This window comes from Liolophura sinensis, chromosome 1 (assembly GCF_032854445.1).
Source record: "Liolophura sinensis isolate JHLJ2023 chromosome 1, CUHK_Ljap_v2, whole genome shotgun sequence".
In the NCBI taxonomy this organism is placed as follows: domain Eukaryota; kingdom Metazoa; phylum Mollusca; class Polyplacophora; order Chitonida; family Chitonidae; genus Liolophura; species Liolophura sinensis.
Window position 1 is genome coordinate 83708043 of NC_088295.1, and position 24552 is coordinate 83732594.

Below are 24552 nucleotides of genomic sequence, written 5' to 3' on the forward strand. Positions count from 1 at the left end.
AATGTTGCTAAACATTTAGTGATCAGTTAAGTAGAATCCAAAAAGTAAGTTTTTTACCTCTAGGAAAATTCTCGGGTTTGACCAGTTCTTTGAAGAACTCGTAAGCTGTGGTTACTTGGTCTAGATATTCTGTGTCATCCCTGTACCAGAATTTGAGCTTCCGACTTTCCTGAAAGGAAAATAATGTCACCTCAGTACTTTTCTTCTGGAAATACAGTCACAGAATTCAAATCTATACAACTATCTCCTGTTCTGAAAATTTCCCGTTATTGAAAATATGGTGCACAGCATATATGATTTAATTGGAGCCTTAAAGAGTTCCACCTACATGTAATTGTTGAAAACAAGTCCTTATCAACACCATCCTTATTTAACTCAATTTATTTTTTTTCATACATGAATAATTGTGCAAATCAAAGGTCAAAAGAAAGTAAACACAAAACATAATGATGCTGTTTTCCCCATACAGATATGAATTTGAACATAAACATTCCACACATTTATTTATCTGACTGGTGTTTTACGTTGTACTCAAGAATATTGCACTTGTGCGACGGTGGCCAGCATTATGGTGGGAAGAAACCATGGAGAGGCTGGGGGAAACTGTGGAGAGGCTAGGGGAAACGGTGGAGAGGCTGGGGGAAACCCACGACCATCCGCAGGTTGCTGGAAACTTTCCCACCTAGGGCGGAGTACATTACACATAAGTACATATAACTGGTATATGTGCTTCAGTAATGACCTCAAGCCAAATTCTACAAGTGCGTGTATCTCTTAGCAAGCTTGAAACAGCATTTATACAGATGTCATCTGTTTTGCATGAAACAATCCAACACACTCTAGATGTACATACATAACATGCGTATTGTGTTGTGTAATATCATAATATACAAGAGTAACATTTGTAACAGTTTAACATACCCTGACTCATGAAGCAATTGTGCACAATCTGCTAACACATACACTTTCTTATAATCTGACAATGTCACAAATACCAGGGCTGGGTTACACCCCGCCTACTACAGGCCAGTATTAAACAGAAAGTGTGTTTAGACATCTTACCACAGCATGTCCGCCTGTTTTCTGATCCACAAGGAAGCAAATAAATCCCAGCTGTAGTTGAGGTTTCTCCAATGTAGGATCATCTTCTGCAAATCACCAGGAGACAAACGGTCAAGTATTATATTGCTGTTTTAATGAAGTATAGGACGGTGATATTCACTTAGGCAATAACAACTGTTAGAGGTACTTATTGCTTTGAACAACGCTACACGCAGGGTATTCAAAAGAACAATAACAGTGCCTTTATGCTTGAGAACTACTGTAACACACAAACTGTGAAAAGACAGCAATGTTTGTCAAAAATATCAGAAACATGTACAATGAACAATAAAAAGAAACTTCAAATTTGGAGATGGAGGCTTAAAAAAGAATCCAATCCTTATCCTTGTAAATTTTTCAGTAAAAACCATGTACACAATGAATTTGCTCAACCAACATGGACTCAGTATAAACAAGTGTAAGTAATGGTCATTTCTCAAGCCTTATGCACCAGAGCTTTCTCTAGAGCTTTGGATGTATATGTATGTACGGCTTGAGGACGTATGTAACGATTTTTCAGTTATATGAAAATGAGGAATCATAAGTTGTATGTACATATATTGTGTCTACTTGTGGCACGGTGAGTCCATGCAGCCGAAGTGCTGCCACCACTGAAGCATCATGCCAAAGGCACCAGACATGACACCCCACCCACTCACATACTGACACGGGGCTAACCAGTCCAGTCTCTTTGCTCTAACCTCTCACTGACAAGGGCCAAGCGAGGCAACATCAAGTCTATTTTAAAGTTTTGGGATGGCCCGACCCGGATTTGATCCTGAGGTCTTCCGACTTCGAGGCCGATGCTATAACCATTTCTAGAGCTTTGTCTCACTATACTATTACAAGATTATGTAGCCACTCCTAAATACATCTTCATCAACGTCTTTATTTTCTCTTCACTATTTGATCATGAGTTATGGATCTGTTATCCACATATTCATCGCACAATCAATGCATACTGTCCAGACCGGCATGATATACGAGTCTGATAACATCAGGCAGTTTTTCAGAACATCTCTGTCTGGATGCCAAATTGTTTCCCGTCTTGATAAGCAAAACAAAGCTTTGATGGAAACAATATGAATGCAATCTGCCTCTGAGGTATTGAATTGGCAAACTGCCTTATGTAACAAATCCCCAAATACTCAGTCATTTGTAATTAGCAAGTGCATGGGTATATGTATGTTTTATTGCAGTAAAGCTTGATACACATGCCTTTCCACCCACACAGCTTTAACACGTTTCTCTTTCTAAGACTGCAAATGTGTAGTGTTTGTAAAGGCTGAGACTGCACGAAACAATGACCAGGTCAAAATGACTCTTAACTCTCAAGATAATCAATAAGCTGAGAGGAAAACCAATCAGCCAGGCTGGGCAGACAGTCATCCGCTTGAAGCCTCCACTTCCAGCCACTGTTTGGCATGTTTGGCTGAGGGGTGGTTCAGTGAACCAAAGCTCTGGGGGCTCACTGTCAGTAGTTACAGCCCATCTTCAATTCATCCCTGGGTATTCCTGTACTGAATGCACCACACAAAGGGGAAGCCTATATCTAGATATGTACATTAACAACCCTTGTAGCCTACTATTCACTTATGCATGTACATATATAAAGGGCAAACCCTCTGGTCTGTAATTTATACAACTGAAATTTGTTTTGCGACTTAAAACCTGCTATCTAAGCTGACCCACTTTACAAGTTATTTTACATGTAAGTCTAGACAGGAAACAAACATTTTCATACACGGACTATGCTCATAAGGAGTAAAAATGCCCTAATGTATTAAATTAAAGTGCTGTATACCATTTGTCCTTAAGTCTGGTATGTAAAATTGCACTTCCAGATGCACTAAAAGGCTTTAAAATGATACCTTTGATGGCAACACTTGAGTTTTTTCTGATAAGAAAGAAATCAAACCTTCCCATAAACTCTTATGTGGACATACAACGTGGGTGAATCAATCAGAATCACTTAAAAGGTGTCACTTGAAAAATGCTACATGAAGATGTAAATACAGTAGCGAAGTGTGTATCTGGATGGATTCATTCATGCAATGTAAGGTAAAACATCATGAACTACCCATTCCATGTACATACAGAAGGCAATGTTACACGTACCTTTATACCGTATCAAGTATTATGTACAAGGAATGCATGCTTATGGCTTAATGCCAAGTCTGCTGCTATATTCCAGCTCTATTGTGGTGAGACATGGCCAAGGAAGAAGGCCAAAAAGCTGGATGCTTACTCTTTGTTTACAGGAAAAGACCTCAAAAAATCGAAGTAGGCATCACTAAAAAGAGCACTTCAAACTAGGCATAAATATGCTTTCATGTATTTTTTCAGACTTTTGTGCAAAGAGTTAAAGGCGCTCAAACATTTGAATTCTAAGGTGGGCTTTATGGACCGTAGTATTAGAGTTTAGAAACTCTGATGCCACAGGAAGTTCTTTCAACTCTAATCGCAACTCTGAATGTTGGAATAACTATTTTACCCTCTTTTTAAAAGATTACTGAAATACTGTTCCCAAAAATTCCTTCCTTCTGGAAAACATCAGGAAAAAAGGTGATGTAACGTCAGAGTTTATAGATACCGTCAGTGCGACTCATAAAGCCCACTACAGTATCCAAATATTTGAATGGCTTTCAGCATTCTAAAAAAAAGTCTGAAAAAGTAAATTAAAGTATTTTTACACACAGTTTTCAGTTGTCTGTATGACGAACCTTACTTCATATTTTAACTTTCTTTTACCTTAAGTTTTGGAAGTACCAGCTAAATAACTGATCTAACCCATAAAATGAACACCCCACAGAGTGACCTAAATGCATAACACCCACAGAGAACACACTAAGAGAAGTAACCTAGATAAAGGCATCCCATAAAGAATACGCCTAAAAAGTTACCTCGATAAAAAAAACCTCAAGAGGAGTGGCCCAGATAAAGAACACCCCGAGGGAAGTGGCCTAGATAAAGAAAACCCCAAGGGAAGTGTCCGACATAAAGAAAACCCAAAGGGAAATGGCCCAGATAGAGAAAACCCCAAGAGAAGCGGCCTAGATTCAGAAAAGCCCAAGAGAAGTGACCTAGATAAATCGTGCCTTGAGAGAAGTGGCCTAGATAAAGCATACCTTGAGTGAAATGATCTAGGGAAAGACCACTACAACATATTAAGCCCTCCTGACATACTGAAATAGTCAATGTAGACAAAGAACACCATTTACATGTAGCAGTCTGCCTGAATGAGGAAACCCCAAACAAAAGATCCTGAAGACTGGGATTTTATCATGTTACATGGGGAAGAAAAAAAAAAATAATACAGCTATCTTCAGAAAGGATAACTTTTTTAAAAAATTTTTAAAACCTGGTAAAATGTTTAGTTACACATACATGTAATGGACACCAGAGTGTTATATGTAACATTACAATGAAGAGAGTAACAGATGTGTAGATGTTTGAGGGGATATGTAAGGTGTTTGAGGGGATGGGTAAGGCATTTGAGGGGATATATAAGGTGTTTGAGGGGATGGGTAAGGGGTTTGACCGGATATTTAAGGTGTTTGAGGGGATGGGTAAGGTGTTTAAGGGGATGGGTAAGGTGTTTGAGGGGATGGGTAAGGTGTTTGAGGGGATGGGTAAGGTGTTCGGTGGGATGGGTAAGGTGTTTGAGGGGATATGTAAGGTGCCTGAGGGGATATGTAAGGTGTTTGAGGGGATATGTAAGGTGTATGGATGGGTGAATGGTTAATGAGAAACCAGGACAAGTGGAGAACAACATTGACATTAAGATAAAAACTAACCTTATTCCACAATCACAAACACCACTGCTTCAATGCATAATAAGCCAAATTGACTTAAAGCGCTACTCATACTTTCTTTCACACACACAACTGGGACAAAAAAACTCATGTTTCCCAGAAGAAAATTAACAAATGTTAAACAAAAATGACCAACTCCTAATGCCAGGAGCTGTAACATGTAATTGGTCACTATAACAATGTCTGATCTAAGCTACAGACATCTACAGTACTTCAACAGTTAAACTGCATACTTCTGGGTATGATAAGAAGTGAATCGAGGTAGATGTAAGCACTTACCATGCGCTTCCTTGTTGATCACCAGTCCCTTGTGCTGTCCCCCAGCCACATGGGCCACTTTATCCAGGTTTAATTTCTTCACCCTCTCTATCTTAATATGTGTTGCTTTCCCCTTCTTGGATGGGGTCATCACAACTTCTGTAAGTAGGAGCAAAATTAAAGGATGTAAAATGTTATACTCAGATAATCCACTACTGGTATCTCTTGTACAAACATGTACATTTATTTGAGCAAAATATCATCTTAAATGGCTGTTTTAAAGTTAAACATTCTTCTGCATATGGATTTGTTGTCCAAACAGTGTAGAGTTGTCCGCTCTCGCACTTACCAGTACTGTACATGTGTTTTTCCTGTTGATAATTTTTTCCCCAGTTGATTTCTGTTAAATGTTTGGAATACAAACACACTGTACAGTATATTTCTGCATGTTTCTTCACTGGAGTTACTCTCCTTTTTTCACAATTTGTCAGTAATGTCAGAAAACAATTCGAAGCTAAAATATGGACCAGCCTGACAAAGACAACATGCTCAAGACACCATTCCTTGGGACAGCAAAGCTGTCTTTTATTATAGTATAAATTTGCTGCTAAGCTTTTCTTTGCAAATGCTTACTATAAAGGTAAAATTCTGACACAATTCAATTTTTTATCATATCCTGCTGGTACATGTAGGTCTATCGTGTTTCCGTTAAACTACACACAAATTGGAAAAAAACAGATTTGTAAGGGCCAGGTATGAGATAACTCGGTGTGAGCTGATGCATCTGCCTGCATTAACCACAATACATATCCCACCTTAGTCATTAATAACATATATACATATATGTCCTTGTTCATTCCATTGTCTGCAAAAAGTACATGTACATACTTGTGCATCAAACTATTAAAGCTATTTCATGAATTTCCTGTTAACGCTCATTATTTGTCGAGTGTAATTCCAAATGAGTGTTGGTGCCGAGATAGTGTAACGGAAGTAACATATATCCTAATGTTGGAAAACTTAACGTGTTCAAAATCCCCAATGCCATGTTTCACAGTCATAATAACTGAAGTACACACACTGAACTAGTAAATCATAAATACAATTTTCCAACTTATACAAGTAGGTGTGCAGAAACTGGCTTTTCACGTTTCTGATAAATAAAGTTTTCAGAATTCCTAAAGATACATCATGTGTTGTCTTTCATGAAAGCTGCTGGAGATCATTTACATGTACAGTTGCCAGTGCCTTCTGCAAATATGACAGATGTGGCAAAGTTTGGCAGTTACTTGCCAAGGGTTGATGGTTTACTCTGGCTTCCTCCCCTCCTAAAACTGACATGCGCATATGTGAACAGTTTTTAAGTACAGGGTTAAGCAACAGGCTTTTCACAGATAGTGAGGTAGTAATTAAGTATCAAAAAGGTTTAAACCGGTAAATTCATGTATATAATTAGCATCTCAAAAAATTACAATTTGGTACCCTCTTTACACTAGCTAGTTACATGAATATCAAACTGATTCCACAACATCAAGTCGTACATGTGACAGGAAAACCTTGAAATTAGACACAAGCTACTTAGATGACAGTTAGGAAACATACTGCGATCAATTCTTTCATCAATTCCCTTGATACACTAAACATCAAGTTGGTAATCTCAAGTCAATTTGTTTGACATATTAAACTTGGTTATGCACGATCATGATGCAACAGTATTTCTCAACCTATGTAAATAAATGAGGCAGAACTGTAAAAGTAATCAAAGATGGACACATAAATCAGAGACATGACGACATGGATGTCCTCATCCAAAATTCTCGTCCCGACAGCAACCGTGTTGATATATATGCATATGTCAGAAAAGCTGATAAACACAGCAATATGACTGTCCTTCATCTGATAGCCAGTGTAATTGAGCAGAATTTCTGTCGATTTGAATGAGTAATGATTGCATGTTGTCCTAATTACATGTACATCAGGAAATGCTATCAATAACACTCTTTATTACACCAGATAAATTGACTGAGGTTCCTTGCTGAACCATAATGAGTTATCTACCCAAGGGCTTCAGAGCTCTTTGATGCTAGAGATAAACTAAGTGGTCAGTTGTTGATTACCCAGAAGCCATTTGCATATGCCTCCAAAAACTATATTTACACCTAGATTCTTCATGAAACCAACACAGGGTGCAGACAAGGGTCAATCAAAGCATTGTCTGTGAATGAGGTACAGATCTAAGCAGAATCTATTTTCTCATTACAATCCGTTTCTTGATTCCGTAAGCGCTGCCACCACCATCAAAACAAAGCCTGCATGGTCATTATATAATCAACTTGAGTCCGATCACCTTGGCAACATTGATTGGTTGCACAGATCTCACTGTATGGGTCAGACAGGTCTGTTCTAACTTGTCAGTTGCATTGGCACGGCCACTCTACAGTATGAATAAACCACACTCTGCAAATGGTCTGCCAAACTATCATTAGCAACTGAAGGCCTTATCAAAGCACATTTAGAGCACTGATATTATCTCCGGACCCAAATGATTCCAAACAGGTGTTTATTCCTCCATGTGAATGCATGAATATAGAGAATGTCATTATGCATTCCCCTGAAGTGATTACACCTTAAATTTACTTCATCATATCTTTAATTCTAATCATCATGTTAACATTTTAAACATATCCAGATGCTGAAATACTCGCATGCACTCTTCCTAATTACTATAACAGTGAACTGTCTGACAAAATACGAACTTCATGACGGTGATCTTTTACTTACAATTTTACAGATTCCTAAAAGTACAAGAGTGATAGTACATGAATGTATTGTTTTATTCATGTACTATTCGTGTATGATATGTAGCTTATGTGTGCCAGTCATACATAGCCCATAGGAGAAACCACTGCATCTTAAAAGGTGAAAGACCTCCTTACCTAAATGCTTCATTCCATCCAGCCAGAATTAGATTAAATGCTCAAGGACCACTGGTCTTCTGAGAGACACCTTAGTCCACTGAGCCAATGGGAATCCCTTTTATTTTTATGTTACTGTGTATTACAAGTAATGCTATTTCAAGTGTCAGTGGCCAGGTTTATGGGTGTAGCAAATCAGGCTCTGATTTATAGTGCCAGACATATACAAAACACTACCAATACATGTGAAAAATGAAAGGGTCAAGACTAAGTGTTCTAACAGTTAGGTTTATGCCAACAAATACATGAGCCTGGTCACATTGCTGCCACAATGAGCGACAGGCTCTGAACCTGGAGAGGCTTCACAACGCATAACAGATGTGTGCACAACATACAGCCGTAAGTACTGACATCACAATGCTGTGATGTGAAAGTAAAAATGTCCGTGTCTGTCATTGTCATATGATAGCAATGGGTGAATATGACTGCACTGACGCAGTGGATGACTGATGTTGATGTACACTTTATCTGTGCAAGTGGGTCAAAGAATTTATGCTGTGACTGCATGTCACCGCACATTATCACACACCAGTTTTAAATCTGAACTGAAATGGGTGTCATCTTGAATAGTCTCCTTACCCAGGAAGTATCATAGGAAATTTAAATTGTGCACTAATGCTTGCACAATGGTCTTACACGACAACTTCACAAACCTTCTTCAAAACCTTTAGCACATCCGGGGAAATATATATTTATTTATTTATTACATTTGGAGTTTTATGCTGCACTCGAGTATATCTGACGTAAACGGCAGCCAGATTTATGGCGAAGGGGCGAAACCCACGACCCTCTGCAGGTTGCTGGAAGGTATGGCAGACCTACGTTGGTACAATCAGAGAGGAAGCCACCATGAGCTGGACTTGAACTCATAGCAACTGCATTGGTAAGAGGCTTCTAAGCCACTGTGCTGCGCTAAAACGACAACCCAAAGGCGACGGATCTCCCCAAACCCCACAATAAATTAATATATCTAAACATTTATGTAAGAGAGCTATATGTTTACATGAAGATGAAAGTTCATCAAGGACAGCAGTTGTCTGTAACTTGTAGTACCTGAACATCAGACGTGTTTGTACCTTGATGACACACTTAATCATGACCATAAACATGTGGATATACCAGAGATAGCTGGGACATTAAAGTGTTTTCACCAACACTAAACTGCATTTTGCCTTTCATATAGTACATTCAAACCACTTTATACAATGTCCGTCTCTGTTCCTATCCACAGGGGTATCCTACAGAGCAGCAGGTGACTACAGCCTGCTTTACTATTTCCCTACCTCCTTCCAGCACTTCCTTTGAAGTGCACTAAGCACACACTAAGTGACTCCATGAATAGTATCAACCTCATCAAAACATCACTGACTATACAATGTACGTCGCACAATTTTCAAATTCAACTCACACTCATGCAATATATCTTACAGATTGAATTTCTCTCCTCGAATATGTATTTGAATATTTTTAAACTCTGCAATAAAGAAATTAGTATTATTCATATAATGCATCAATCTTCCTTCCACCATAATGCTGGCCAACCTCTTGTAAGAGAAATACCCCTGAGTAAGTAAATTGAATAAAAAACGAAACACAATCAATCTTGTAATGTAAAATCATGTGGTAGAAAGATTGGTATATTATAAACTGTAAACTTACTGCATTTTTGTGAATGTGGACAGATCAGACAGTGCTATTTCAGCAATCAGTACTTGCTTTGTATGTGTAAATTACAAGCCTAAATTTTATATTTCATGAAAAATATAACAGGAATGTGAATAAAACAAATACCTACATGTATTCAAGCCAGAAAATGATTTTAATTAAAAGAATACATGTAGATGTAATAAAGCAAACACAAATGTTTTAACAAAGAGCTATGTACAGGTATTCCCCACAACAATGTATGTATGCAAACATGAGTACACACTTAACCTACATTATGCTCCTTGTGTTCCATACAATATGTACAGAATGTATGTACATGTATGTAGTGCTTGGGTTACACTGAACTTAAAGTTTGTATATTGTTGAAAGCCTACATAGGAGACCACTTCAGAGCCTGCAATGAATTTATACTCTACAACATTCCCATCTATTAGTAGGTACTAGATCATAAGGTATACAAGTATGTCCAGTACATGCATAAATCTCTGCTGATATCATAGGAGCATGAGTAAGTCAGTAAAACCCTACACAGCATAAACACTATCCCATCTCTCAACAAACTCTATCCAGATCTGATACCCGACATGGCCTTTATGACAGCATAATTGATGCTGTTACCAACCACATATAGGATGATTGTCATGGCGATTGCTAGTTCATGCAGCTCAGAGGCTGAGAATTACATGGCAGAGGAATGCTTGCGGACCCTGGTAAACGCTGTCATTACTAAACCAGAGGAAATAGATGTAATCTACACACCAGCCACAAAGTGCTCTGACACAGTCCTGACAGGCCACTTTTTCATCTGTATTGTTTTTTGGTTTTTTTTTTAGTCACGTCTGTCTTTAACCCTAATGCAGTGCCGCCTAATTTTGGCTGATGTATTAATACATTATGACCTAAATGTACACAGGGTGTATAAATAATAAACTACACAAATATACACATACATGCTCTCATTCCACAGTTACACCTAACATTTAAACAAAGTGTTAATCAGCCTGAATTGTTTTGACCCCTGACCCCTGTGCCTTTTAAGTTCAACCAGTGTTATGATGCTGCGCCATCTGTTGTAACCTTCAGTGTGTGATAGATGGCAACAAAAATGGGTACAGTTCATGTATGTGTCAGCAACTGTGTTGCATACAAAGTAAGTGGTACCTGTAAATAACACAGTGATTCTTAAAAATAATCTAGTCAGCCACACCTTGAAAAGTTATTTACAGGCCAGGTGTACATATCTATAGGTCATGTTCGTGGAAGGCAAATGATCCCCAACATCTGAACTTTGTGTAAGGCCACAACAACAGCCTTTCCAGCCCTGCTGACCACCTATTGACACAAAAGCAGATCAGGGCTGAGTGGTTAAGATGCTTGTCTGTCAATCATTACTACATACAAGGTGGAGGTTCAATCCCGGCCATGGATGAGATGTTTGTAGTTCAATCTCTCCCACTGTTCCTGGGGCCTTGGCATCAACTCAAGTGGTCCACAATGCTTGTATGGCCATTTCTGCAGTCTAACTAAAATTCACTTGTCTTCCACCATTATTAATACTGTTCAACACCAATGTATCATAAGTAAAAAATTTTTATATGACTCCAGCTCATGCTGGCTTCCTCTCCAGAAGTACGTGGCAAGGTCTGGCTGAAACCTGTGGATGGTCGTGAGTTTCCCTCGGGCTCTGCCCGGTTTCCTCCCACCATAATGCTGGTCGCTGTCGTATGAGTGGAATATTTTTGATTACGGTGTAAAAACACCAATCAAATAAATAAATCAAATTTTTATATGAGATTAAACAACAATCAGATAAATAAACTCTATCTGAAGATAGAGTTGAACCAGCAGCTGTTGTGTATTAGCAACAGATGAACACCTGGCAAGCATCTTAACATATTGCAGACAAACAGCCCACATACATGTGTACACGTACTGTAGGTAATATATAGGCTTACTGTAAATCTTCAAGCTTTCAACCTCTAAGAAATTTTTTGCAGTGGAATTCATGCATACCATTATTATGAAAATGATACCAAAATTGATTTGCAAGCTTCTGAAAACTGTGCAAATTATTTCTCTACACCCCATTGTTCAATCAGCATATTTCAAAATATGGGTTCCAAGAATAGATGAAAGGTTTGAGGGTACGTGTGTGTTGTGTTACTAGCTAAAAATGACCAAAAGCAGTTAGAGCTGGGCATGGACACTTGCATATATGTAGATGTTCTTATTGATACTAAATGTACTACTAATAATACTAAAAAAACTACAGGAGTAAGACTAATACAATAATATGTATACATTGTATCATGTTTTTACAATATAACCTTTAAACATCTCAAACTAGCACCCATTTTACTCAATTTATGTTACATGTATTTCCCTTCCTAAACAATTGCAGTTAAAATACATTTGGTGCAATAACCACACTAAACTCATTAACTCAACAAAACTAGCCACTTGATTTTTAGCACATGGCAGTTAGAGAAGATAGAGAAAACATTCCTCATAGACAAATATAAATGGGGACTGCCATGTAGACCTTTCTCATTATCAAGAACACATACAGTATACAAGGGCAGGTAATTCCATCGCCTCAGGCATGTTTTGGGCACATATGGAACATGTCGACGAAGGTTTCTTTTTTTTTTTTTTTTTTTTTTTTTTTAATTGACAAATAATGTCTGAAATAGACTTGACAAGTGGTAATGAAAAATGCACATCTGTTGGAAATATTCCTGCCGGGAAGAAGATGGGGTTGTGAGAAAAAAAGGGAGGTGGGGTGTCAGGGGTGGGGGAGATAAAACATTAAATCAGCCATACCTTCCTTCTCTGCCATTGTCTTCCCTGTTCCTACACCTCTTCAAATGTTAATCCTGAAACACAGAACATTTCAGCTGATAAATAAACATTCAATAAATCACATTATACATGCTATTGATAGTGTAGTATATAGGGTAGTGTAACTCCGAAAAAAAGAAAGCTTCAGTTATTCATTTGACTCAATATTTCAGCATTTTATTACGCCATCATCAAGAGTAATATAAAATGGACAGCAACAACATATACAGGGCTAGGAAGTGTAGGCTTAACATATCTACATGTACATGGAAATACACACTTATCAGAAAAATCACAATGTAGTTGCAGTGCAGAGGGTACATAAGATCATAGAAGCATGAACAACATACAATGGCCTAGACAGGGTATCAAAATCCATCATGACAGATACATGTAGGAACAAAACAAAACAAGGCAGTTAAACTGACTTGGTACACACTAAGATAATAAAAGATATGTTACGTGATACGGCATATGCATGTGGCAAAATAAAATGCTGAAATATTGAGTCAAAATGAAGCTTTCATTTTCTGGAGAATTTGTACTTGTATTGAGTAATGAGTACATGTGTATTATGTGAAACTTATCAGCGGATCTAATAGATGTTGTTGATAATGTATGAACAGTTTAATGGGTGCAATGACTAAGATACAAATGAAAATCTGGTACATAACCCAGCAATTCTTTCTATCAATTCACACACAGTTCTGGTCCCAGCAGACAAACAGAGAAATTCAGACAAGCAGGATATGACTTCCTCACATAAACATATCTAATACCACTGGACTGGCTGCTGGTTCCTGCAGATCTTATTGAGAGAATATATTACTACATAATTCTCAGAAAAGTTTCCAGGTTGAATCCATCCCCCACTGAACAGGATATGAGATGTGTATTATCCTAAAGGTCAACACGTTAAATATGTAAAATGTAAACCACTTCCACTCTGGTTGTACTCTGCGCCACCAACACTGTAAACACATCTTCTGTAGATTAAATGTATTACTTTTTTGTAATGCCATACTTTAAAATTTTGTTTGTTTTCATGACTGCAGATTAGTCAGAATGGTGATGAAGGAAGGGCAGTTTACACTTTGTGCAGCAAATTTCGGGTGGTATTCCCCCCCATGGTGAGAAGTACGTGTGAGGTAAATCACTGATGTCTATGTTTACTGTTAGCCTCACACTGCTGGATTTCTGTATGCAGAGGATGTTTTTATAGACATACATTTCTCACCATCTTAAATACCTGTGCAGCATAGAGGTCACTGTAACCCCTTTATATAATATTCTACACTGACTACAGGTAAAACATCTGTTCAGGTAGCTTAGATGTATTTCAGTAACAGACTCTGTTATTTCATTGTTGCTAATTTTGGCAATCTACTATACACCATATACATGTACATACTGGGAATTTATACATTGACGAATTATCATAGTACATCATGAAAAGTCTATCATATCTTTTTCAGTTGCCATGATTATATTTCACCACTCGAGATATTGAATATTTTATTGAAGTCTACTAGGACAAAAGTTTTGCTTGACTTGGAGCTTACAGTAGATTCCTCTATTCCTAAAATGAAAATGGGACCAGTTATGTCTACTTATGTGTTTGTTGGATGGATTTGTCTGATCAATAAAGAATTCCAAGAAATGGACATTACAATGCATTCTGTTTTCCTTGAGTCTGGGCTTAGCTATTACATGTACATATACACAGCTTTTGATATGCGGTGAAGCGTGACTTGTCAGCTGAAGTGATATTCACATATCTGACCCTGTGACTGGCTGTATTGACCAGGCAGCTCTGTGGCGGCGTCAGCGGCATTACAGTGATGCAGTGTTAGAGAATGGGCCCAGCCAAACTGAAGGGCCGGAGTCTGTACAGAACTGATAACTGTACACAATGCTATGATGGAGAACACCAAATCATGCCAAAATAATGTCACTTGTTCTTCTTGACCAAACTACTTCTTTTCATTTATTCTTATCAATATCGAGTTGATCAGCAATATAAAAAGCCACTTTAGTTTTGTACTGGGAAAAATATAAACGGCATATTAAATGGATACGAGAGTAGAAATCAAAGGACTGGAATCAAATTGTGAATACACCAAACATATACATCAACATGCATATACAGACTACAATATGCAACAACCTACATGTAGTACCAAGTCCATAAAGGAGAACCCATTACGAACATGTATTATCATAAGCATGTTTCAGCAGGTTATTACCCCTGTAAGTCATAACTTTAACTACCTGTACTGTATGTCACATACTAGAGTCCAAACCCCATTTACTAACCTTCAATACAAAGTAGTAAAGGTGTTTGTGATTGACGACACCATAAAGCTCAACCCAAAGGTTTCAACTCCTGCATGGCCTTGACTTTCAGACCAATCTTTGTCGAACGTCATTCAGTTCACAACCTTAGTGTAGAGAAGCTTATATTTCACGAAATTTTAAATAATGGTTTGCTCAAAATATTGGTACTAATGCATTTAGCACATTCGCAGCGTAATGACCCAGGAGTCTCTCACCAATGCGGTCGCTGTGAGTTCAAGTCCAGCTCATGCTGGCTTCCTCTCCGGCCGTAAGTGGGAAGGTCTGCCAGCAACCTGTGGATGGTCGTGGTTTTCCCCTGGGCTGTGCCCGGTTTCCACCCACCATAATGCTGGCCGCCGTTGTATAAGTGAAATATTCTTGAGTACGGCGTAAAACACCAATCAAATAAATAAATAAATAAATAAACCTTTCAGTGACCAGGACCTTTGACATCAGTATGTACTACTGAGATTCACTTTCAATTTACACTGAACTGATGACAAGTACATTGGCCTGCACATGCACCATGCCTTCATTTATTTACTGTACTTCGGGAGAAATACAGTAAATTAACATTTCTCCTGGACTGAAACTAATGTCAAGATGGGATAAAAGCACACCTGGATTTCACAATTAGTTACTGTATTAGTTACCTATTATCAACATACAATACTATTAACATAATTGTATGATACTCTACATGTATATATGTGTAACAAATACGTTAAACCTACTGCCCATACGCACATTAAAATTTTTAATTAGATAATATTACAAATCTCATTTAATACATGTATATTTCTTACGCGACATCCTTACATCTAGCTGCACACAAGATGAACAAGCCGAATCCATGTATACACTGGAGCTACAAAATCTGCATGTAACAAGACACATGTAAATAGCTTTATGAATATTCATTCCTGAAGGCTGCATGCACACACACTGCCACACAATGCTGTATAGAACATAGGATATGATATATATCACAGTGTATCCCCGATACAACTCCCACAACATGACACGTCATAGGGACACACATAAAACATCAGAGTAGAACAGTGTTACATGCTGTGCTATACTCTACACGTGGTGTCTGGTGCAGCTGTCCCCATCTTTATGTAGCCTAATGCATTAAATGTAATTTATTTGAATCAAAAGGCACATCAGTTACAAAACACCAAATCAGCCAATGGCTCAGGTCAGGTAACCGCATACTTGGGTTCTATACTCAGTTCTTGTTCCCAAGTCGTAAATCTACAGGTGTCTAGACATGAGCTGAATTCTTTGACAAACAAATCGTTACACTTAACGTTTACAGCCCACTGCCCAGTATTAACACAGCCTTAAATCTCTCCCCAGTATTCCCTCCGCGTGACTCAATTCATGAAAACTGGTTCCCAGGTATGAGCCCTGCACAGGTAGGACCCTTAGGTGAAAGTTGTCACCTGAACGCCTCTCCCAATGCTGTGCAGTGCAGTGCAGAGCACAATTTATCAATAAGAAATGATTGTGCAAAAGACTATGATGCACATGAAGTTGGGGTCGATGGGTAACAATGCCTGCAATCAGGTGTAACTAACAGGCTAAGGTGCTGAGGGTGACTCATGGCCATAAGCTGACACACTGGACACACTCCACCCACTCAATACTCGCGCTGACCCAGTCTGAGCAGTCAGCATGAAGAAGCCCCTCTCAAAAAGAAACCAGCTCACTAAAATCAATCTGTGTGCCCGTCTACAAAACTTTTTATCATGTCTAATTCACCCACATTCACTTTTAAGCCCACTGACAAAATTTATGACAAGGTGTGAAATTAAATAAGACACAAATAGTACAGACATTAACATGTCCACATAACCTTAAAACTAGACTGATGATCGCATAATGATTTCTATACAGTACATGTACCACTAGTATGCTAGTTTTAGTTCACTGTAGTCTTTGGTCTGTTTTGCCAATATGATGTTAACAGCCTTGTATACGCACACAGTCTACAAATCTGCTGAGTGGGTACAACCTGCCTGCAGGCCACTTTACACACGTGGAGGCCGTGGAGGCGGTGTGAGGCCACACCGCATCGTGTCAGAGTTACATAGTAACATGCCCATATAAGGAAAGTTCAGTCAATCATTAAAGGTTCAGCTGGGTACAGGCAGAGTTTACACAGCCTACGTCCCTGACAGGGCTTAGTTATGTCACATCCCACACAGGAATACTTGAGCCATAGATCTGAACACCACCAATGATTATCACTATGTGTGCCTGATGAACACCTTCATCGCATAACATGTACACATGGATTGATTAAATTGATCGACAGTTCATCTGAGCCTGTCTGAGACAAACAAGATGCCAGATGCCACATGGACACAACTGCCTAATAAACATTACAACCAGTCAACCAGAGCCTGTCCAACATCATACATGCAGATAAAGACCTTCACTCCACAACATGTAAATATTTACAACTTGACTATCACAGCCTGTACTGGATCAAAATCTTCATCATATCAACATGTATGCAGATCTTGCCAAACACAAAATAGTTCATCACAGCTTATCCAACACATAGATGAAAATCTTCATCACATAACATGCACTGACGGCTTGTCAAATGTAACACAGTTCATTGCAGCCAGTCCTAGATGTAGATGAATACCTTCATCACAAAACTTCCATGCACAACTTGGAAAACATAGAAGAGTTCATCAAAACAAGTTCTAGCTGTAGATGAACAACATTACATAACATGCATGCACGGCTTGGCTAACATAAAACAGTTCATCACAGCCAGTCCTGGATGTACACGAACACCTTCATCACAAAACATGCACGCACAACTTGGCTAACATAAAACAGTTCATCACGAACACCTTCATCACAAAACATGCACGCACAACTTGGCTAACATAAAACAGTTCATCACGAACACCTACATCACAAAACATGCCCGCAGGGCATGGCTAACATAAAACACTTCATCACAGCCAGTCCTGGATGTACACGAACACCTTCATCACAAAACATGCGCGCACAGCTTGGCTAACATAAAACAGTTCATCACGAACACCTACATCACAAAACATGCCCGCAGGGCTTGGCTAACATAAAACAGTTCATCACAGCCAGTCCTGGATGTACACAAACACCTTCATCACAAAACATGCACGCACACCTTGGCTAACATAAAACAGTTCATCACGAACACCTACATCACAAAACATGCCTGCACAGCTTGGCTAACATAAAACACTTCATCACAGCCAGTCCTGGATGTACACGAACACCTTCATCACAAAACATGCACGCACAACTTGGCTAACATAAAACAGTTCATCACGAACACCTTCATCACAAAACATGCCCGCAGGGCTTGGCTAACATAAAACACTTCATCACAGCCAGTCCTGGATGTACACGAACACCTTCATCACAAAACATGCACGCACAACTTGGCTAACATAAAACAGTTCATCACGAACACCTACATCACAAAACATGCCCGCAGGGCTTGGCTAACATAAAACACTTCATCACAGCCAGTCCTGGATGTACACAAACACCTTCATCACAAAACATGCCTGCAGGGCTTGGCTAACATAAAACAGTTCACCACAGCCAGTCCTGGATGTACACAAACACCTTCATCGCAGCACATGCAAGCACAGCTTGGCTAACATAAAACAGTTCATCACAGCCAGTCCTGGATGTACACAAACACCTACATCACAAAACATGCCCGCAGGGCTTGGCTAACATAAAACACTTCATCACAGCCAGTCCTGGATGTACACAAACACCTACATCACAAAACATGCCTGCAGGGCTTGGCTAACATAAAACAGTTCACCACAGCCAGTCCTGGATGTACACAAACACCTTCATCGCAGCACATGCAAGCACAGCTTGGCTAACATAAAACAGTTCATCACAGCCAGTCCTGAATGTACCCGAACACGTACATCACAAAACATTCCCGCACAGCTGGGCTTACATAAAACAGTTCACCACAGCCAGCCCTGGATGTACACAAACACCTTCATCGCAGCACATGCAAGCACAGCTTGGCTAACATAAAACAGTTCATCACAGCCAGTCCTTGATGTACACGAACACCTTCATGACACAAAATGTATGCAAAACTTGGCAAATGCAGATCACAGCCTGTCCTGGATGAACATCTTCATCACACACTATGGCACATGTAAACATTGTCAGAGGTGGACCTGTACTCAGGATTGAAATCTGGTCTTCAGCTTGTGAGGTTGATACTCCCTAACCTCTCCACAAATGCTGACCTATCTGAATTAGGCTAAATTAATACCTGTACTCCAGATCTGATACTGATTCACATAAAAGTTTTAATAGCTTTTGCGGCAGAAGATGAAGAATAAACCAATGAATGTAGTTTGGGGTTTTATGTCGCACTTAACAATTTATCCGTCATATGAGAAGGAGGAGTCATTAGGTGTGTGTATGTACACTCTGTCTTTTTGTGGCAGGCCAGTCCATGCCGCCGAAGTGCTGCCGCCACTGAAGTATCATGTCGAAAACACCAGACACGACACTCCAACCCAGTCACATTATACTGACACCAGGCCAACCAGTCCTGTTTCCTTGCTCTAACCTGTCAGTGCTAAGCACCGGCAGCAACAAGTACCATTTTTTAAGTTTTAAATTAAAAAAAATAAACGCTCCCATCATGCCCAACCCAAAAAAAACCACCAAATTCACAATAGTGCCTAAATATGATGTTTTACAACAAAATGTCAGAATGCCAACCATGATGTTATGTTTTCATCATCATGCTTGTTTTCTTTCATATTCTTATGACTTAGGAGCTCTGTTATCAATCAAAGGAACTCTTGAAACAAAAAAAAGAGTGACAAGCCTGGGGGTAAAACAGAAAATTTGATGGGCAAGTTTGTTTGTTTTGGTATGCAGTCTGATAACAGTATGTTTACACATCAAGTCAAAGAAAACTAAAAATACAAATCAGTAGAAACACCAGAGATTTTTTCTGGCTAACAAATGCAGTTACCAATAAATGTTGAAATTTTATAATGGGCTTTATAGATCACATTCATAATGTAAGCTGCCAGTGATGAAAATCTAAGCATTTCTACCTAAATTATTATCTTCGGCAGAAATTCTTTGTCAACTGAAAGAGTGAGTGAGTGTTTAGGGCTCAATGTTACACTTAAACAATTTTCAGTTATATGACAAGGAGTCAACTGGAAGGGAAATCATAACAAATAAAGGTACATGTAGTTTTGGATAGTTGTCAATGGTCTTGTTCTTTGTTATGTTTACATTTTCTGTTTCCTTTTCATTTTAATTTTTAAAACTACAGATTTGTATGGGCTGGCTTCCCACAGTAGGGTTTGGTGCAGGGATGCATGTCTATATGAAGGTAGATCTCATCTGCATGTACTGATATATAACACAACGGTGTTCATCTCAGTGAGCAGCTATACAAGCATGCTCCTACCAATCATCAATATACATCAACATTCTTGCCTCACAGCAATGACAAAACCATAATCAGCGGTATTTTCTGCATCATTCAGCCGAAACCCCCGCACTAATCACACCCATGGATGAGTTAATTAGGTAATATTCTGCTATGGCCTGGGGCGTCAAAACAGGGCGATCTGGTGTACAGCACGGTTTGACCTACTCACTTTAACAAGATTGATTTAGCGCTCTGGTATAGAGGTGCCCTCAATGATAACAAAATCATCCATCTGTCAACCATATCACAGGAACCGGACAGAAAAAATTAACTCTAGGCATGTGAAAGCCACAGCCTACAGCCATCCAATAACCAATCTGCTTGAGTTAACATGTACATGTAACAGTAGACTGAAAAACGGATACAAATACATATGCATTATTGACAGGTGTAATTCACATGTCCCTAATACAATTAAATATGCATGTAATTCTTTATTACATTTGATTACTAAATGCCAATGACCACATTATTGATGTAGTGCCAATTCATAATCATTCATTCACTCATTAATAATCAGTCTATTTGATTGTTATCAAAAGTACACCTGATGAACAAGTACGTTCAGTTCATTACCTGTATGAACACGCAACCACCAAGTCTTTCAGTTTCATCTCACCACTGAATTCAATATTTCTCACACAGTGAATTGCCAACATATCTTCTGATCAAGTCTGACTGCTATGATTCCCCAAAAACCCCTATCAACAAAATCACTTCACCAAAAATTTGATATAGCCCAGTGAGAGTACTGGCAGCAGATATGAGGGGTAATGCATGTTAAGTAAGCCCCCGCATGTTTTCATGGGCTTGGTCATTTTATGAGAATTTATGTTGAAGAACAGAGGGTAAGATAATGCTCTATTGCGGTCAATGACCTGAAATTTGGCCACTGAATATGTTACACATTTCGTCTGATTGTGACAGTATGTATGCTTGGGGTTTACTGTCGTACATAGGTGTGCGCACATATACTGCATCCTCTTGTGGCAGGGTGAGTGTCAAGCTGAAGACACCAAATATGACACCTCATCCAGTCAAATTATACTGACACTGGGCCAACCAGTCGTGTTTCCTTGCTGTAACCTCTCAATGCTGAGCGCCAGACAACACAGCAGCAAGTACCATTTATAAAGTCTTTGGTATGACCTGACTGACCTGAGGTCTCTTGACCTTGCAGCGGATGCTCGAACAATTTTGCCAACAAAGAGGTCTGATTGTGAGGGTTGAATGGTTCTGTGTTGGAATGGTGCTTTGAGGCCTGATTGGATCTCAGAATGATAACCTACAGGATAAATGTAAGTTTCAGCACCAAAAGTAATATTTTATGTTCTATTATCTTCTCTATATACATATGAAATCTCAGGAGTTTCTTGACTTGTTTACGAGCACAGTACAACTGTAACAGTAACCTTCACGGGGTAATGCTGCAGAAACTACTGCTAACACATGTGCAACCAGCTGGTTGGTTTACAGCCAGAATAACAGTTTTGTTAGCGCACCACTTTGCGCGCAAGCTGCTGCAGGTAATTCTAGCCAGGCCACGTGCAGCCCCCATGAGAGAACAGACTTGAGCCATTATCATAACTGGCATGCCAACAGATAGCAACCCTAAACAGTATCCATTTGGGAGTTCTTTAACCCTCACATCACACTAACACAGGAATGCTAATGGTACATGGAGACAAATGTACAATAGGCACTCCAACACAAACAAGCATTTACATGTAGACCAGAAGTGAAGATTCCACAACTGGTATCAGTATGATAAATAATGGTAACCATTTTCTACTTGATCCTATATGTTACTGATGATGGACTTTCAGAACCATAAAATTCACTTAGATCTAGATGAAGACACTGATGGACTAATTTGTGCTGAAGACTAAACACTGAGACTATGTAAACATCTACAATTTGTGGATTTCTCCCTTCAGATTTCATTTTATTATTATTTCACTCAGAGATTTATCACACTCAGTATATTCTTCATTATAATTTAATGCATGTATCTCTCTATATAAACAAATTTTAGTTCATTTATTTATTTCATTAGTATTTCATGATCTACTGAAGAATATTTCAATTAATATGATGACAGCCAGCATTATGGTGGGGGAAACCAGGCAGAGAATAAAAAGTTACTTGCACCTGACAGTAATATTAGACTCTTCAAATTTTAGCCTTAGTAGGCTTTCTAAAAATTCAGATCAAATCTGTAGATGATGTACCTGTGAATTAACCCGTAAATTTAAGCTAAATTACTACATGTACATGCATCTCAAATCCAAACGCCAAGTTAGGAGTTTTTCCGTCATAAATGAACGGTAGAATTTTCTCGCTATTTTAATTGAGGAACACAATTTAAACTTCTTACATTAGTAAGTATATATCAAACAATATATGTACTAACACTATTAACTCCTCTGTTCTTGATATTTTAGATACATGTACACATATAACATTCTTAATGCCACAAAAATCGTAAATTTAAAAACTGACCAATGCAATGTAAGCGCAAGGTGTTGTGTATTACCCTAAATTCAGGCTATTCAGGAAACACACATTCATTATTGCGATACAAAGACTAGAGATCACATTTAATTAACTCCTGGGTCCAGAAACTTTCACTTATCTATGTACATACATGTGAATAGATTATATATAGTAAATTCAGTATGGATATGACACATTGCTATTATAATCAGGAAGCTAGTTGCTACACCACATAGATGTTGTGGATATTTGTAGCTTGGTCGAGGGATAGGATGTAGAGGGATTGGCTGCACAGGAACACCCATATAACCATAGGTTAATAGGATATGACTATAACATGGGAGTAGTTGGCTGATATTATACATGTATGACAATGACATAGTAACTGGCTGAGTCTCACATGATCATTTATTTAGGCACATTCATGTGTGTTCTTTAGTAAATAGTATTCAGAATGGTATTACTACATGTGTTTAATTACAACTCCTTTCCTCTGGGCTCTGCCTCCCAACATAATGCTGGGTGTCGTCGTATAAGTGAAATATTCTTCAGTATAGCATAAAACACCAATCAAATATATATATAAAGTAATTACAGTTCCCTTATAAAAGGTTAAAGGGTATGGCAATCAAGAGCATGCTAGTTCACTGTGCGTTTGAAGTACCGGTATATATAGGTACATGTAATTTATGAACAGATGCATTGCGTACATACATATGAAGATCAATTCCCCCAGTATTGAGTGAACTTTATAGAGGTTCAATGAAAAAATTTCTCATTCCACTGTTTTTTGCATGCTCTTAGCTCTTGCCACCTTGAAAAGCCATACGTTCTCTTCTTAGCCTGCCAGAAACAGCTTGGAATCACAATGGAGCCTGATCAAGACACTAGTCCCAGTCCCCACAATCCTGATTAATGCCCAGCTCTAGATGGAAAACAGGCACACACGCTGACCAATCCTGGCATGCAAGGTTTTAACCATTTGGTGCTGGTCAGTTGAACAAATGAATCCCATGTTTGGCCTTCAGCACTTTCTGTGTACTGGTCAGGCTTGAATCTCCCAGAATTTCTTCTTTAATTGTCTGTTTGTGGAGTGACTAAAAACCTCACCCATGTGTGTATCTGCTTGGAATGTCTTTGACAGTTTTCTTCACTCCATTAACAATCCTGTATACTGTCCGTCTGGTGTGTATATTATACTGTATATACAACCACCGGAGCAGTCATGTTTATGATTTGGTACATAAAACCTACGATCGATGATCTCCACTTCAGTAATGTCTGACTTGAGTTTGAAATGTACTCTGTACATGTACATGCCATGAGTGATTTTGTGTGTGTGTGTGTGTGTGGGTGGGGGGGTGTACATTTCATTCACCTGTGAAAGGAACACTTGTACCATTTAAACCACCGCTCTTCAGGTCAGTCAAATGTAGGCAGTTACTAAATTACCCGGTACATCAGCTTTCAAAACGAGATTCAAACGACTGCACTGCTTAGGCTGGTTTAAATCTGCCAACCAGTAACCGCCTAACATCGGCGA

At 38.8% G+C, this 24552-nt stretch overlaps 1 protein-coding gene across 4 annotated transcripts in view; it reads right to left on the bottom strand.

Annotated features, from left to right (window-relative positions):
* Positions 1–24552, bottom strand: part of LOC135461847 (uncharacterized) — a 36555-nt gene that overhangs the window by 11544 nt on the left and 459 nt on the right. For all 4 annotated transcript variants that reach the window (XM_064739098.1, XM_064739097.1, XM_064739096.1 and 1 more), the window contains exons 2-5: positions 12641–12693; positions 5196–5333; positions 1063–1148; positions 58–169 (exon numbers count right to left, since the gene is read on the bottom strand). In XM_064739098.1, the coding sequence (XP_064595168.1) occupies positions 58–169; positions 1063–1148; positions 5196–5333; positions 12641–12656 (352 nt within the window). In that variant the 5' untranslated portion in view covers positions 12657–12693. The remainder of the gene's footprint in view (positions 1–57; positions 170–1062; positions 1149–5195; positions 5334–12640; positions 12694–24552) is intronic.